Genomic DNA, 18093 nt, shown 5'->3' with positions numbered 1-18093 from the left:
CGAGGGAGCCAAGTCTGGAGAATAGGGGGGATGTGAAATGAGTAAGAATCCTATTCCTTCCAATAATTTTGCGACCACAACTGCTGAGGTGTGTATGGTGCATTGTCGTGATGGAAAAGGACTTTTTTGCGGTCTAATCACCAGCGTTATTCTTGCAGGTCGTTTTTCAAACTGTCCAGTAATGATGAATAATATGCACCTGTAATAGTTTTACCCTTTTCCAGATAGTCAATGAGGATTATCCCTTGCGAATCCCAAAAGACAGTTGCCATAACCTTTCCGGCCAAAGGAATGGTTTCCCCTTTTTTGGTGCAGATTTTCCCTTGGTAATCCATTGTTTACATTGTTGTTTGGTCTCAGGAGATAGTAATGTATCCATGTTTCATCCACAGTGACAAAACGATGCTTAAAGTCCTGCAGATTCTTCCTGAACAGCTGCAAACCACCCTTGCAGCACTTCACACAATTCCATTTTTGGTCAAGCGTGAGCAATCGCGGAACCCATCTTGTGGATAGCTTTCTCATGTCCAAATGTTTATGCAAAATATTATGTACCTGTTCATTCGAGATGCCCACAGCACTATCAGTCTCATGCACCTTAACTCTTCTGTCATCCATCACAATATCATGGATTTTATCAATGATTTCTGGAGTCGTAACCTCCACAGGGTGTCCAGAACGTTCAGCATCACTTGTGCCCACATGGCCACTCTGAAAATTTTGAAACCACTTATAAACTGTTCTAACCAAAGGTGCAGAGTCACCATAATGTTTATCAAGCTTCTCTTTAGTCTCCTGAGGCGTATTGCCTCTAATAAAGTAATGTTTAATCACCATACGAAATTCTCTTTCATCCATTTTTTGACAATCACTCGACTTCCTTGATTTACACGAATGCAAACACAAAGAAATAGACCAATATGGCTGAAACTTGGTGTGCGTTCTTTCCAAAGATGCTACTAACTAAACATGACCTCGATACGTGCTAGTGGTGCCATATCTCGGACTTTGCAAGGACTTTTCAAACGCCTCTCGTATATTATTAATTACAATACATAAAGGGGCATTACTTACCATGCCATAATGAAATGATACACAATGTAATGCACATAAATATAATGCAAGGAAAGTATAAAAAAGACAAATAACAATAATATTAATTAGGATAGATTGCTACCCACCATGTAGCAGTGGTGTTGAACAGCAGAGAGGCACATTCAGAAGTGATTGTTCAATATTATTAGCTATCATACAGTCCTTCATCAAATGTAAACACACACACACACACACACACACACACACACACACACACACACACACACACACACACACAGCCATCCCGACAGCAGTGAGTGACAACCTCACATAGAATAGAATAGGATACTCTCAAATGGACAAACATATACCTCTAAAAGAAGCTAAGTAGAAAGCAAAAGATGATACGAATATGACTGGAGCTTAAAATCAAACAAGTAACAACAAAATACTATGCCCAAAAAAGTTAAGTGCAGTAGAAAGGTTACAAGAAAGTTAAATTAGACGTGTGTTAAGTTATGCAATTGCTTTGCTTTCCGCCCTGTTAATGTTCTGGTTGTAATTTTTCGTTTGCTGCTTGTTTTCACACCTTTCTGTGTCCTTAGCAGCAATTTATCACCTAACCCCGCAGTCTCTACTCAGTAAAGTAACACAGTTCATTCATATACTTACGTGCCTACTTTTGAAGGCAACAACATGGGACATGATAGTCTTGATAATGCTTTTGTTCATCAAAAAATATTTTTTGTGTTTAAGAGGAATTTCTTGTAGGTTATGATGTAGGCCATTCATTCAAGATGTGCATAATTAAGCTGGGAATCTTTGCCAATGAAACCCTACATTTTTTCACTCTTCAGAAACTGAATAAAGCTTCAAGGGTATTTAGTAATTTTATATCCATTAGATTAACCATTTTCAGAAAGACTTATATAAAGTAACCAAAAGTTTTATTTTTACAAATAATACTGCACCATAATTTTTTATTTATTAGGTTATTTCATAACATGCTTCGGATACAGCCATAATCAGACCTAGTAATAAAAAACAAAAGAATGTAAGAAATATTATGTATATGCCAGCAAATCAACAACTGTCAAAGTTATGCTTTTTGAGCCAAGTTGGTAGCTGATACCTTGCCTTGGCATAAGATTTACTGAACTTTTGTTTCAGAAGTTCTAAGTTTGGTGGGTGATATTTTTATTGCTGCTGACTATCGTTTTTAACTATAGGGTCTGATGACGGTAGTAGGTGAAACATGTTAGAAAAATGTAATTTTTTTAAAAACCATTAGGGGATCTAAACAGTGTTATTTGTAAAAGTTCACAATGATTGCAGATTCATTCTAGGAATGTATTTTCTTTGTTGATAATCAAAGTACACTTGATATGAAAGTTACTTCACATGCCTTCAGATGTGTTCTTATAGGGTGCCTTGGAATTTGAAAGAAAAAGAAGCATCTGTGTTGCCAGTTGTGATGTCAACTAAAAAATAACAATTATATAATTTTGTGAAAGATTTACATTTTATGTAGTTAGTTGAAGCCAAGAGATGACATAGAAAAAGTAGAATTGAAATGTTTGTGTGCAGCCAATTTCTTGTGAAGGGGCGAGGATCGATGAATACTAATGATGTAGTACATTGAAATACTATAGTATCAGTGCCATCCATACTAGTACTTAGCAACTTTATTAACTTTCTGAGGCTTGTTTTCAATTTGAACTTCACTATGGGTGTTGATGTTCTTTCTTCAATATTTACAGTCAGTTTTGAATTTAAAACAACATGTAGTTTAATACTTACCTGAAATCATGCATTTTATGAGATTTGTGCATTATTTTTGTTTCAGAGGCAATGATGTACCTGGATGGCAGACGACATTTTCAGCATGTGATGGGTCTTTCTGACAATACACATAGTTCAACAGCCACATAAACTTGCTTTGGTCATCTTATTTGCTAAATTATTCATTCATTAAAGCCCCCCCCCTCTCTCTCTCTCTCTCTCTCTCTCTCTCTCTCTCTCTCTCTCTCTCTCTCTCTCTCCCCTCCCCCTCCCCTTCCCCCTCTCCCTCTCCCTCTCTCTCCACATACAAAATGTACTTAATGCCAACATGGACTATGTGTCAGATTAACCTCCCTAATAGTTTTTGTGCTGTAACATCATGTTGGCATCTCTCAGTCAGTATTACTTAATGAAGGTAACATAAAATTTTGAAAATTTTGTTAAGTGTCTGAGAATATTGATGTAAATACATGTTCCAGCAAGAATGAGAAAATGATGGCATTAGTCATTGAAAGCATTTGTTTGGAACATACCTTATCAGAAAAAGTGCACAAAGTATAAAGTGTAGTGGTATGATGATCCAAAAAATAAACAAGTTTCAGACTTGTACTAATGTTGATATATATAATGAGCGTCCATATAATGGCTATTGTTACTAAAATAAAGAGCAGCTTACATATGAACTGAGTCTTATTTCTGAACTCTGACAGTGGTTACCACATTTCCTTAGAACAGTCTGCACAATAGTTACATCACCCTTATTTTTGATCAGCTGAATTATAATTTGTGCTCAATGAATATTTTATTTTGGAATCAGAACCTCTCAGAAAACATGTAAATAGGGAATCTGTTAATCAACATCTTTAGTTTAGAGCTATCATGCTAATTTTTCACATAGGCCTATGGCTTTGTATCCTACAATATTTGTTTTCAACTCTACTTATGAATTACCAAATTTTATTCTGACTAGTGAGAGACAAATATCTGACAATATATAACACTACTACCTCAAAAGGATGTGTAGATTCTGGCAATCTTCATAATGAAGTTTTGCGCCTATTATTCCACACACATTTGGCAAGGAAACACACTCAGTGTGTGTTTCTCTACACCTCAACTGGTTTTGCTATCCGTAATGGCTTTATGCTTATTACACATTCAAATGCCACCATAGTAGGGATAGATAATACTTTGTTGAAGTGACTCTGGTGAATGCAGATGTTACCCGTTCTTTTTTATGATGCAAAATTTTATCTTTGGCTATGAACTCTGACAGGTATGGATATCTTACACATTTCTTATTATATTTCTGAACTCATTTAAAATCATAATTTCTGATTCATCTGTCTGCAAAATGTTGACTTTATTATTTCATACATCAGAATGCTAATGTGAATTGCTCAGTTTGTGCTGTACAGTGAAGTCATGTTCTATCAACTGAAAAAAGTCTGGAAAAGGCTACACAAGCATTTTTCGTATTACTTATAACGCATAATCAAGATCACAATTACATGGACTAGTTTCCCAAATAATACTTGCAAATCTTGTACAAATTAATTGCAATCTTGATTGTACATGTGTGGTATAAGCGATACTGAGGGCCAGTTTAAGGTCCAAGTGACACAAGCAACTGTTTGGAGCATCCAGCTGAGAGGGGCACCACAGGCTCCCCGTGCATGTATTGTATAGGCACCGAAGTGAATTTTTGTATAGGACATATTATAATTGGTAGTGAAAATTAACACAGGTGAAAGTATATGACAATAGAAGCAAAAATGCTGCACCAAACATAGGTCTGTAAACGTGCCATTTGAGAGAGAACTGTGAGTTATGGTTACAACTAACCATTGACTTAAGTATAAAATATTTGTCATATCTGTTGTAAATGTATTTGAAATGTAAACTTTTCAATTCAGCCATGACCTACCTCCACAATACTACTTCAGCAATTTAAATGTTATTATTTACTGTAAAGTTATACTTGGTAAAGGAGGTCTTTTCACATGTATCTTCCTCATATTTGGAGGCAATACTACAGTCATCTCTGCAGTCAGTATGAATTCTTTTGCACACGCCCAGATCAGCTAGCATAAAGACTGCTGGAGAGTTTGGAAGTTAGAATTTATGCCAGTCTGCATTTCTTCTTTGCAAATTTATGCATACCAAGGCCAGTAACAGAGAGAGCAATGTGACTCCCAGGTCCACTATAGCTATAACTGGCCTGATCTAAGTGAGGGAAGGCTCATTGATCGTCTCAGGAATGCCACACGATCAATGCTGACACCACACTGGCAGTAAGGCATGAGGGGCCCCACCCTATCACCCCTGCCTCGGGAGGAAGAATCAAAAATTTCAGGACTGTTACAATACTTGATAACAATTTTACATTCTACACCTCTCCACCTTCACAAAGGCCCATGTGACATGGTGATCTTGCTGTGAACGGAGGGAATACTAAAGAAGAAGAAGAAGAAGAAGAAGAAGAAGAAGAAGAAGAAGAAGAAGATGATGATGAAGAAGGGTTTAATGGTGTTCCATTCACAATATCCAATTTTCAAAGGCCATGAAAGCAGCAATAACAGTAACATTTATGTGACTGGCCTTCCAAAGAGCGGTAGCTGTGGCCTGGCGATGCGACGGAGACAGTAGATAGAACAGAGTAACTGCCAGGCTGGTACCGGTAGATATGTGAAGCAGAACTGAAACTTGTATGAATCATACAAGCATAGTGACTGAGGAATTACTGCATTATAATCGTACTGGCAGGGCAATGAAAAATTACAGTTTAAAACTTTTGGTTAAACCGAGATGTTAGAAGTTAACAGTAATTACTATGGTTTTACTTTTTTGCTTTGAGAATGAAATGACAACATATTACTGCTTTAAGAATAGCAATCACAAAATCAAAGTTAAGTAGTTTATATATTTTTCTGCATATTGTGAGAAATCAGAATAAATTAGATCTACATAATCCATTGTAAGCACATGTAAATAACTAGATAGCTACATATTCCCAGTGCTTCATTAGGTTCTAAATTAACTACCTTAACAATGATTAAGAAAATAAGTGGACATTAGTTTAATCTCTTTTGCTCATCTAGGACCAAGTTAAATATAGCAAAATGACCAATTTTATCTTCAGAATTAACTGATAAAATGGGGAGAGGTTTCCTACATAGGTATCATAATTGCCACAACATTCTCCTCCAGTTACTCATACTCGCAAGAATAAATCGTGAAACAAAATAAGAATTACATATAATTGAGCTCTTCAGCAATGGGGTTATTGTAGGAAAGCTAGACCAGTGCTAATGTGAATGTGAAATTAGTAGAACATTTCTGGTGCCTGTACACTGAGGCGACAAAAGACATGGGACAGCAATATGCACATACACAGATGGCAGTAGTATTGTGTGCACAAGGTATAAAAGAGCAGCCATTGGTGGAGCTGTCACTTGTACTCAGGTGATTTATGTGGAAAGATTTCTGACATGATTATGGCCACACAACAGGAATTAACAGACTATGAAAATGGAATGGTAGATGCACGAGACGTTCCATTTTGGAAATTGTTAGGGAATGAGCCACAGTGTCAAGAGAGTACCAAGAATACCAATTTCAGGCATTACCTCTCACCATGGACAACACAGTGGCTGACAGCATTGAATTCGGGTTCAACCGATATCATCACGAGCCCAGGAGACAAGCTGCAGTGGAGTTGTGATGTTAGCAGAGACTCTCTCACCTGTTGTCTGCTGCTGTAATCCATTAGCCCCAAATTTCGCTGTGCTGTCATTATTGATACATTCATTATAAGTCCCACATTGATTTCTGTGTTATTTCATGCTGTGTTGCTTGTCTGTTAGCACTCACAACTCTTCAGAAATTATGCTTGCTATTCAACAACCAAAAGGTAAGTATAATACATGTGGAACACAATGACTCTCAATTGTGAGGGAGGATGGGGAGAAGTAGATGAGATAATGCCACTTTAGACTTTTTCCATACCATGTATGCTGTTCAAAGTATACTGATCTCTCAAATGGGTACATCATTCAAATGGCACAAGATACAGCAATATAACGTAGCATGATCTGTTCCTTAATAGAGGTAAATATAAATTAGTGAATAAATTCCCAAAATATTAAGTAAAAATATTTCTTTCAAATGCAATGACTAACATACATGGAACAAATTGAAATGTGGTGCCACACTTTGCATGCTTTTACTATGCTTTAATATGGTATATATAATTTGCACATGTGTAAGGATAAAAAATATTGGATTAATAATACACAGTTATTCATTAGTATCAGCTGATTATTGGGAGGCTCCAATTTCCTTCAGTATATGGACTAGGCAGGGCAACAGCAGGCAAAGGGGTATCTTTCATTCTACAATTACTCCAATATTCCTATGATTAATAAATCTGCAACTGTAAATGATGTAAATTGGAGTAAGCATTTTGGTACGATAACGCTACTTTGGAAATAGGGAATTGCTTTTTTCCTATGAGAGTTGCAACTAATTCACCATTAGTAGAATTAGGCAGTTTTGGTAAAAGGTCAGAATGTTCTAAACTGAGCATGAAAGGTGGGAACTATAACAAGTTAGATTGGTAGATGGAAAACATGTAAAAATGAAATAAGAATTAGTAGCTGCTAGTAATGCCAAAGTGTTTGTGAGAACAAAAGCAGAAGTGCTGATCTGAGACGAGGTGCAGTAGTGCGACACTGACAGGCAACCGCTGAGAATTCTTCCTGGTTGTGTGGCTTTGGTCCATGGAACTCTGCAATCCCTGATGTTTCATCCAAGGCTACGTTGGACATCTTTGGAGGTGTTCCTGGTTCCAGGAGCACTTCCAAAGATGTCCAACGTAGCCTTGGACGAAACATCAGGGATTGAAGAGTTTCATGGACCACGGCCATACAACCCAGAAGAATTCTTGGCAGCTGAAACATTCGGTCGTGAAAGCCTTCATTGTGTGACTGACAGGCAACACTTGCATGTGTCACCACAGGCATTCACAGTCAACTCGTTTATGCAACAGCACTGACTTTACGGCACTGTGAAGCTTACTTGTGAAATCAGCATGCATACTGCACATTATCAGTGATGTCTGTTATCTGATGCACCAGTTTTCTGCTCTTCAGTGGGAAATGAGACAATGTACTTTAGAAAATATATCAATAGGTATAGGGGAACATTAGTGGTATTGTTGCATGGTTGGAGGGTTCTATATGACACTGGTCTGATTAGTCCCTCTTAAGGTCTGACATTAATGTACAAAAAAAAAAAGATGTGATCAATAGAGTAGAAATATCAAAACAATGGGTATTGTTTTAGCATTAACATGTTTTTCAAAAAAGGGAATAATCCTAAGGATACCACTAGAATGCGGAAAGCCTCCAACGAATATGTGAAATCATGATGGGCTAGGAAGACAGACTCTACTGGCCAGTCAGGCCATTTTCCTTTCATCAGAAACACAAGACTGTGCTGCTGCAGAAACAGGTTATCTGGCTATAACTGATAATAATGAGCCAAGGTTCAAATGCAAGGAGCACACAAATCTAGCTCATCTTTTTATACATGTCGTGTGTTAATACCATCCTGATGTCCCATTGAAACCTATGTACTTTTCCAGAGGAAGAGAAAATCGGTGGATAAACGAAAGCTATGTTCTGGCTTTGCCATAGGTACAAATAAATCACAAGAACACAAAAGTAGCTATATCTTCATCCTCCGATTACTTATGTCACCAGATCACACTCCAAAACCAGATTATCTCTTCCTTTATACAAGAACAGAGAAAATTTAAGTCTCCCCAATTCTCTTTTCTCAGGACTGTCACTATGCAAGTGCTGCATGGCTTCATGTCCTTCTGCCAACACATCCACTAATGTCTCCATTGCCACAAGGCTATACTACATGCTGTTGAATTCTACACTAATACATGTACTAATGCAAAGGCATTCATTATATCAACCATTATTTGCCAAAGCTAACATTATTGATCGCATCAATTACAGACATTTTCTTCAAACATAAAACATTAGAACCCTTACCATACTTAAAGTTACCCACCACATATGTAATTTCTCATTCAGTACACATAAAACAAGGTACAAAGTGAATAGCATATCATTTTAATCAATAACTGTCTTAATCTACACTCCTGGAAATGGAAAAAAGAACACATTGACACTGGTGTGTCAGACCCACCATACTTGCTCCGGACACTGCGAGAGGGCTGTACAAGCAATGATCACACACACGGCACAGCGGACACACCAGGAACCGCGGTGTTGGCCGTCGAATGGCGCTAGCTGCGCAGCATTTGTGCACCGCCGCCGTCAGTGTCAGCCAGTTTGCCGTGGCATACGGAGCTCCATCGCAGTCTTTAACACTGGTAGCATGCCGCAACAGCGTGGACGTGAACCGTATGTGCAGTTGACGGACTTTGAGCGAGGGCGTATAGTGGGCATGCGGGAGGCCGGGTGGACGTACCGCCGAATTGCTCAACACGTGGGGCGTGAGGTCTCCACAGTACATCGATGTTGTCGCCAGTGGTCGGCGGAAGGTGCACGTGCCCATCGACCTGGGACCGGACCGCAGCGACGCACGGATGCACGCCAAGACCGTAGGATCCTACGCAGTGCCGTAGGAAACCGCACCGCCACTTCCCAGCAAATTAGGGACACTGTTGCTCCTGGGGTATCGGCGAGGACCATTCGCAACCGTCTCCATGAAGCTGGGCTACGGTCCCGCACACCGTTAGGCCGTCTTCTGCTCACGCCCCAACATCGTGCAGCCCGCCTCCAGTGGTGTCGCGACAGGCGTGAATGGAGGGACGAATGGAGACGTGTCGTCTTCAGTGATGAGAGTCGCTTCTGCCTTGGTGCCAATAATGGTCGTATGCGTGTTTGGCGCCATGCAGGTGAGCGCCACAATCAGGACTGCATACGACCGAGGCACACAGGGCCAACACGCGGCATCATGGTGTGGGGAGCGATCTCCTACACTGGCCGTACACCACTGGTGATCGTCGAGGGGACACTGAATAGTGCACGGTACATCCAAACCGTCATCGAACCCATCGTTCTACCATTCCTAGACCGGCAAGGGAACTTGCTGTTCCAACAGGAAAATGCACGTCCGCATGTATCCCGTGCCACCCAATGTGCTCTAGAAGGTGTAAGTCAACTACCCTGGCCAGCAAGATCTCCGGATCTGTCCCCCATTGAGCATGTTTGGGACTGGATGAAGCGTCGTCTCACGCGGTCTGCACGTCCAGCACGAACGCTGGTCCAACTGAGGCGCCAGGTGGAAATGGCATGGCAAGCTGTTCCACAGGACTACATCCAGCATCTCTACGATCGTCTCCATGGGAGAATAGCAGCCCGCATTGCTGCGAAAGGTGGATATACACTGTACTAGTGCCGACATTGTGCATGCTCTGTTGCCTGTGTCTATGTGCCTGTGGTTCTGTCAGTGTGATCATGTGATGTGTCTGACCCCAGGAATGTGTCAATAAAGTTTCCCCTTCCTGGGACAATGAATTCACGGTGTTCTTATTTCAATTTCCAGGAGTGTATTTACTCTCAGATCTGGTAGGTGCTCAGTCATTTTACCAACACTGATACAGGGAGTTGATTGTAAATTATAGTGGAGCATAACAGTATACTGCCAGCTGGCCTTTCTGGGTCTGGGGCACTGTATCAGCTGATTTCTGCTGGTCACTGCCATGTCATCCTTGGCAAAGTTGCAGCCATTCAAAGTGCTCCACAAATATTTAGCCTGGCATCTGTAAACCTGCATTTAATTGAGAGGTTAAGCATATTATTCGGTCCATATTCCTGAGAAACACCCACTGTCCAGGCTGATAATCAAGAATTCTTGCCTTCTTTTGGCCTTGTTTTACTTGTCTACCAACAGCAGTAGCAGTACCTGTTTCTCACTCATAGGGACAATTGTTTTGCCACTGTCACATCAGCATCTGGGGAAAACTTATCTAGTTCAAATGACGAATGCAGTTTCCATCCGTATACCATCTCGAATGCTGTCCAGTCAGTCAGTTCATGCTCTCCTGCATTATATGTGGACAAAATGAACCGGAGCAGTCTGTACAACTTTGATTCAAATAATGCAACAGCATTTTGAGAATAGACTTATGGACACACTCAACACGCCTGTTACTTTTTGGACGGAAGGGGGTAGTACCTCACTTCTTGATTTTTAATAACTTACAAATGTGCATGAAAAGAGATGATAAGAAGTTGCTCCTTTGATCTATTATGATGTTTTCAGGGCTTCCATGTGGCAAAATGATATTTGTCACAAAAGCTTTGACAACTGATTCTACAATTATATCTGCCAGAGGCACCATAATTAAAAACAAGAAAAGTGATCAATAATTAATTAAACATATTTACCATTGTCAGCTGAAACTGGTAATGGTCCCACAATGTCAAAGGCACCAAGTCAATAGTTTAGTGAGGATGAGTTTGAAGTGGGTTTTTGGTAATATATATTGTGCCTTTGTTCACATTATAAGCAAGAGTGTACATAACTTCTGATGTCCTCCTTACAAGTAGGCCACCAGAACTGTGAGGCTATTTTTTCATCAGTTGTCTTCTTACCCCTTTGGCATGCTTGTATACTATCATGTGGCTTTGGCAAAATTCTTTCTCTAAAGAATTTCAGAATAACCAGCTGACTGCCTTGGTGTGTTTTACTGTAAATAATTTCATCAACACCATGAAGTCTGGTGATGCTGCAAATTACTTTCATTTATCATGCTCTAGCTAGTCTTTCTGTAGTTCAGCAGCCAGGATCTTGTTGGCTTGTATATACAGAACTTTTCGACTCAAGACATCAGCACTTTGATGGAGCTTTCCTGGTTTGTCCCTTACTAAGGGACCATATTCACTTAATTTGCTAACAGCCTTTCTGCAGTGGTAACACTGGTTCCCATCAGATCACCGAAGTTAAGCACTATCAAGCTCGGCTAGCACTTGGATGGATGACCATCCAGTCTGCCAAGCGCTGTTGGCAAGACGGATGCACTCAGCCCTTTTGAGGCAAACTAGGGAGCTACTTGACTTAGAAGTAGCAGCTCCAGCCGCATAAACTGACATACACCCAGGAGAGCAGTGTGCTGACCACATGCTCCTCTTATCCGCTTCCAGTGACGCCTGTGAGCTGAAGATGACGTGGTAGCCAGCCGGTCATTCCTTCATAGGCTGTATAAGCAGAAATTTTTTTTTATTTTATTTTTTTATTATTATTATTATTATTATTATTATTATTATGTTCACTTCACTTCAGAGCCCACCTAGCCAGTCTACTACTAGTGTCCTTGATGCTCAACAATTACTTTAACGGTTCATGACCAGTCACAACTGTAAACCTTTTCCCGTATAAATAACATTTAGTTCACCCTATATACTTGAGCTAATAGCTCCATCTCTGTTGTGTTATAGTTGAGCTTGGCCTGATTTAACTGCCTAGATGCAATACTCAATAGGCTATTTAAATTCCCTGTGAACTGGTACTTTGCTAAAACACACCCGATTGCAAAATCGCTGGTTTCGCACGAGTGTAACTGGTTTCTCAAAATCAGGGAGCTCAAAAGAGGTGACTGTGTGAGAATTTCTTTTAATTGGAGCATTGTTGTTTTGCACTCGGGACTATGTAAACATTACTCCATTCTTTAACATTTTGGTGCATTCCATCACAAAATTATGATGATAATTTTCCAAACTGAGAAAGGACTGTAACTATTTCATATTACATGGGGAACGAAAGCCTTTTACTGCATCAGTTAATAGTAGATCAGGCTAAAACCCATCCACTGAAATTAAGTGGCCCAAATAATTAATTTGTGCCCCGAATTAATTTTTAACTCTGTAGTGGAGTGTGCACTGATGCAAAACTTCCTAGCAGGTAAAAACTGTGTGCCGGACTGAGACTTCCAATGGGACCTTTGCTAATCATGGGGAGAGTGCTCTACTGACTGAGCTATCCAAGCACAACTCACAGGTTGTCCTCGCAACTTTACTTCTGCCAGTAACTTATCTCTTAGCTTCCATATTTCACAGAAGTTCTCCTGCAAAACTTCCAGCATTAAATCCCCTGGAAGAAAGAAACCTGCAGGACTGTTTCCCAGGTTCAAGTCCAGGTCCAGCACACAGGAAGTTTCATGTTAGTGAACATTCTGCAGCAGGATGAAAATTTGTCCTAAAAATAATCTTCCAGACTGGGAGAGCTGATCCTGCAAATGACGCAGGAGAACTTCTGTGAAGTCTGGAAGGTAGAAAATGAACTAGTGGTGGACATAATGCAGTGAGAACTGGTCATGAGTCACACTTAGGCAGCTCAGTCAGTAGAGCACTTGCCCACAGAAGACAAGATCCCAGCATCGAGTCCCAGTCCAGCACGCAGTTTTAATCTGCCAAGAAGGTTTGAATTAACTTGTGGTTCCGCAAATTTACATTTCCCTTATTTCAGGCTGAAATTTGTGTTCTGTATATGGGAAAGTAAAGCTCTTGTTCATTGTGCATGTTCCTCTAGGGAAGTGGAAAAAAACAATGATGTTGTCTAGGTACACTAGGCACATGAAATATTTTGTTCCCCTCAACAATAAACACACAAACCACTGGAATGTGGTGGGTGTGTTTCGTAATCCAAGAGGCTCTCAAATACTCTTCAAGCCCTGACAGTACTACTACAAGTGCAGTTTTCTCGTGATCTGCTACAGGTGAGGGATATTTGATGATATCCAGAATACATGTCTAACACTGTTAAGTATTGGCAGACGCCTAAATGGTCCAAAATGTTTTGTCTATCCTTGGGAGGAGATATGAGCCTGGAGTGGTTACTTTATTCAGTCCACTTATGTTGACACACATTCAGTAAGCTTTTTCTCAATTTTGTGCCTTTTAGGGACAATGGCAATAGACAAACACCAGGTACTGCATGATGGTTGTATTATCCCCCCTTCCAACTGTCCTCTACTGCTGTGTTCAACCACAGATTGCAAATAACATGGAATTCTACATGGTTTCTGACTGATCAGCATTGTATCTCTGGTAGCGATTCATTATGAATCAAATTTGTAGCAGACAAATCCTGTCGTTCCTAAAAAATACAACTAAATTTTTCAAGTAATGAATACAACACATTTTTGTTCTATTTTTAAGGTGGTCATGACATCTACATTTACATTATATACATATTCTCTTCTACATCTTAATTTCCTCCTGTTCCTTCTTTTTCTTTGTCTTCCCATTTCCCAGTTTCATTTGCTGGCAACTCTTGTACACTCACTAAAATGTTCCCTTGGGTATCATGGCATGTGTCCTACAAAAATTATAAGTACTAACAGCAAAAAATATTTCTTCATTCAGTACAAACAGGAGACGCATAATTATTTTCATATGCAATTGCAACTTATTGCTGGGGACCGGATCCCCCAGATAAAAAGGGTGTGCTGGGAATTTAGATTTGGCCTTCACCCAGAGAGCCCATCTCATGTCACTGAGTATAGTTTCGTATTCAGTTGTTTTCAGCACTCTATCTTTCAGTAATGCTAGGATGGATTCTGTCATGCCCTTTTCAGATGCTAGGATGGATTCTTTCATGCCCTTCTCAGATGCCTGTGCTCTAATGTCACTGCCAAACAAGAGTTCTTGATCACCTATTCAAAAAGTATGCAAAAAAAGTCAACTGTACTGCAAACGCAGCACAGGAAATCACTCCCCAGAAGCATATCAAAATCTGTATTTTCTAGTGACAATACCTCTACTGGTAAGCACAACTACTTCCAAATCAATCTTCAAATTAATCTCCCATGAGCCTACAGGGAGTATTATTTCACCTCCTAACCCCCTTAGAAGACAGTGAGGCTGTCACAAGACATACCTGTCTCTAAGGGGGGCTAATATTAAACTCACCTGTGCTCCAACATCATAAAGTATCTTCACTTATTTCTTATCTAATTCTCCGATCAACATCACATTTCGTGCCTTTTCTAATCCTTGGTTCCTCATTAAATTAATCCGAATCAATGGGAGCTCAAGCTCTTGACTACTCCAGCTCCTAATGCATTTCGGCCTCTATTATTTCCTCTGTGAGTGCCTCTGATACTTGTCAGATTCCTTTTTTGCTGGTACCATAGGCTATGGCATTCCTGTTACATATGGACTACTAATGTGAATGCTTGCAACATGGTGCTCGGAAATTGTGTGCACAGCATCAGTCGCACATCTTGCAGTTGTTACAAATTGGTTTGCCCCTCCCTTAATAAAGCAAGTCATACCACTTCTTGTAAAGTATCAGGGGACATGAACTTCATCTTGCTTTCTACTCTGAGATCAACCCCTTTTAAAAGACATCAATTGAGCATGCCTCTACAACACACAGCAAGATATCATTGTGTTCTTGGCATTCTATTAAAACATATGTCCGGCAAGAGACAGTCTGGGTTCTTCTGTACATAATTCAAAGTCTTTGACAGGTTTTTTTCTTCAATGTGGAGAATTTATTCTGATAAAAACCAACACATTTTTTGTCTGTTCTGCCAACCTTCTCAATAGAGGAAGTCTTTATAAGTAAATCTACTGACTCAAGACAGCTCCTGTCATCACCAGACAATTTAAGTTGAGCAATATTCCAATGGAATACAGTTGTCTTTGCATGCAAAACTCTACATCTATACTCTGTAATCCACCATGGGGGGCATGGCAGAGGGTTCATTCCATTGTACCAATTATTAGGGTTTTTTCCTGTACAATTCAGTATGGTGTGTGGGAAGAATGGTGGTCTGAATGCCTCTTTGCATGCAGTTATTATTCTAATATTATCCTCATGACCCTATGTGAGCAACGCATAGGAGGTTGTAGTACCTTCCTAGAGTAATCATTTAAAGCTGATTCTTGAAACTTTGTTATTAGATTTTCACAAGATAGTTTACATCTACCTTCAAGAGTTTTCCAGTTCAGTTCCTTTAGTATCTCTGTGACACTCTCCCACAGATTAAACAAACCTGTGACCATTCGTGCTGCCCTTCTCTGTACACTTTCAATATCCCCTGTCAATCCTATCTGATACGTGTTCCATAAACTTGAGTAATATTCTAGAACAGGTCACTTTAGTAACTTGTAAGCACTATGCTGGGGTACACAACCGAAGTTACTTCTACATTTGATGATGACTCCCCGTCCAGGATAACATGCTGTGTCCTCCAACCAATAGGCCTCAATCCAGTCACAAATATCACTTGACATCGCATGTGATCGTACATTTGACATTAATGCTTTTCAGAAATCAAGAAAACTACACCTACCTCATTGCTTTGATGCACAGCTTTCAGTATGTAATGTGAGAAAAGTGCGAGTTGGGTTTCACATGATCGATGTTTTTGAAATCCATGTTGTTTGGCATTGAGGTGGTCATTCTCTTCAAGATACCACATTCTGTTTGAGCTCAGAATATGTTCTAAGATTCTACAACAAATTGATCTCAAGGATATTGGACAGTAGTTTTGTGAATCACTTATGTTACTGCGCCTGTAGATGGGTGTGACCAGTGACTTTTTCCAAGAAATGGGCACGGTTTTTTGTTCGAGGAATCTAAAATAGGATATAGTGAGAAGAGGGGCTAACTCAGCCACAAATTCAGTATGGAATCTGACAGGGATTCCATCAGGGCCTGGAGCTTTGTTCAATTTTAATAATTTCAGCTGTTTCTCAACACCACTGACACTAATACTTATTTCACTCATCTTTTCAGTGGTATGAGAATTAAATTGTAGCAATTATCCTGGGTTTTCCTTTGTAAATGAACATTTGAAAATGGAGTTAAGCATTTCATCTTTTGCTTTGCTACTCTCAATTTCAGTACCTGTCTCATTCGCTAGGGACTGGACACTAACTTTGGTCCCACTGACAGCCTTTATATATGACCAGAATTTCTTTGGATTTTGTGAAATGTCATTTGACAATATTCTGCTATGTTAGTCATTGAAAGCATCACAAATTGCTCTCTTGACAGCCAAATGTATTTCATCCAGCATCTCTCTATCTATAGCCCTACAATTTGTTTTACACCTATTATGCATGAACCTCCCCCCATGAACCATGGACCTTGCCGTTGGTGAGGAGGCTTGCGTCCGTCAGCGATACAGATAGCCGTACCGTAGGTGCAACCACAACGGAGGGGTATCTGTTGAGAGGCCAGACAAACGTGTGGTTCCTGAAGAGGGGCAGCAGCCTTTTCAGTAGTTGCAAGGGCAACAGTCTGGATGATTGACTGATCTGGCCTTGTAACAATAACCAAAACGGCCTTGCTGTGCTGGTACTGCGAACGGCTGAAAGCAAGGGGAAACTATGGCCGTAATTTTTCCCGAGGGCATGCAGCTTTACTGTATGATTAAATGAGGATGGCGTCCTCTTGGGTAAAATATTCTGGAGGTAAAATAGTCCCCCATTCGGATCTCCAGGCGGGGACTACTCAAGAGGATATCATTATCAGGAGAAAGAAAACTGGCGTTCTACGGATCGGAGCGTGGAATGTCAGATCACTTAATCGGGCAGGTAGGTTAGAAAATTTTAAAAGGGAAATGGATAGGTTAAAGTTAGATATAGTGGGAATTAGTGAAGTTCGGTGGCAGGAGGAACTAGACGTCTGGTCAGGTGACTACAGGGTTATAAACACAAAATCAAATAGGGGTAATGCAGGAGTAGGTTTAATAATGAATAGGAAAATAGGAATGTGGGTAAGCTACTACAAACAGCATAGTGAACGCATTATTGTGGCCAAGATAGATACGAAGCCCACACCTACTACAGTAGTACAAGTTTATATGCCAACTAGCTCTGCAGATGACGAAGAAATTGAAGAAATGTATGATGAAGCAAAAGAAATTATTCAGATAGTGAAGGGTGACGAAAATTTAATAGTCATGGGTGACTGGAATTCGGTAGTAGGAAAAGGGAGAGAAGGAAACATCGTAGGTGAATATGGATTGGGGCTAAGAAATGAAAGAGGAAGCCGCCTGGTAGAATTTTGCACAGAGCATAACTTAATCATAGCTAACACTTGGTTCAAGAATCATAAAAGAAGGTTGTATACATGGAAGAAGCCTGGAGATACTGACAGATTTCAGATAGATTATATAATGGTAAGACAGAGATTTAGGAACCAGGTTTTAAATTGTAAGACATTTCCAGGGGCAGATGTGGACTCTGACCACAATCTATTGGTTATGACCTG

General features: G+C 40.0%; 1 protein-coding gene across 1 annotated transcript in view; it reads left to right on the top strand.

The window, feature by feature from the left end:
* LOC126162410 (acyl-coenzyme A thioesterase 9, mitochondrial-like) overlaps positions 1-3067 on the top strand; it is a 90741-nt gene extending 87674 nt beyond the window's left edge. The window contains exon 11 of the mRNA XM_049918906.1: positions 2882-3067. Coding sequence (XP_049774863.1) covers positions 2882-2967 — 86 coding nt within the window. The 3' untranslated portion in view covers positions 2968-3067. The remainder of the gene's footprint in view (positions 1-2881) is intronic.
* Positions 3068-18093: the final 15026 nt, after the last annotated feature.

Source organism: Schistocerca cancellata, chromosome 2 (assembly GCF_023864275.1).
Source record: "Schistocerca cancellata isolate TAMUIC-IGC-003103 chromosome 2, iqSchCanc2.1, whole genome shotgun sequence".
NCBI classification, from domain to species: Eukaryota; Metazoa; Arthropoda; class Insecta; order Orthoptera; family Acrididae; genus Schistocerca; species Schistocerca cancellata.
This window is presented reverse-complemented; position numbering and strand designations above follow the sequence as displayed.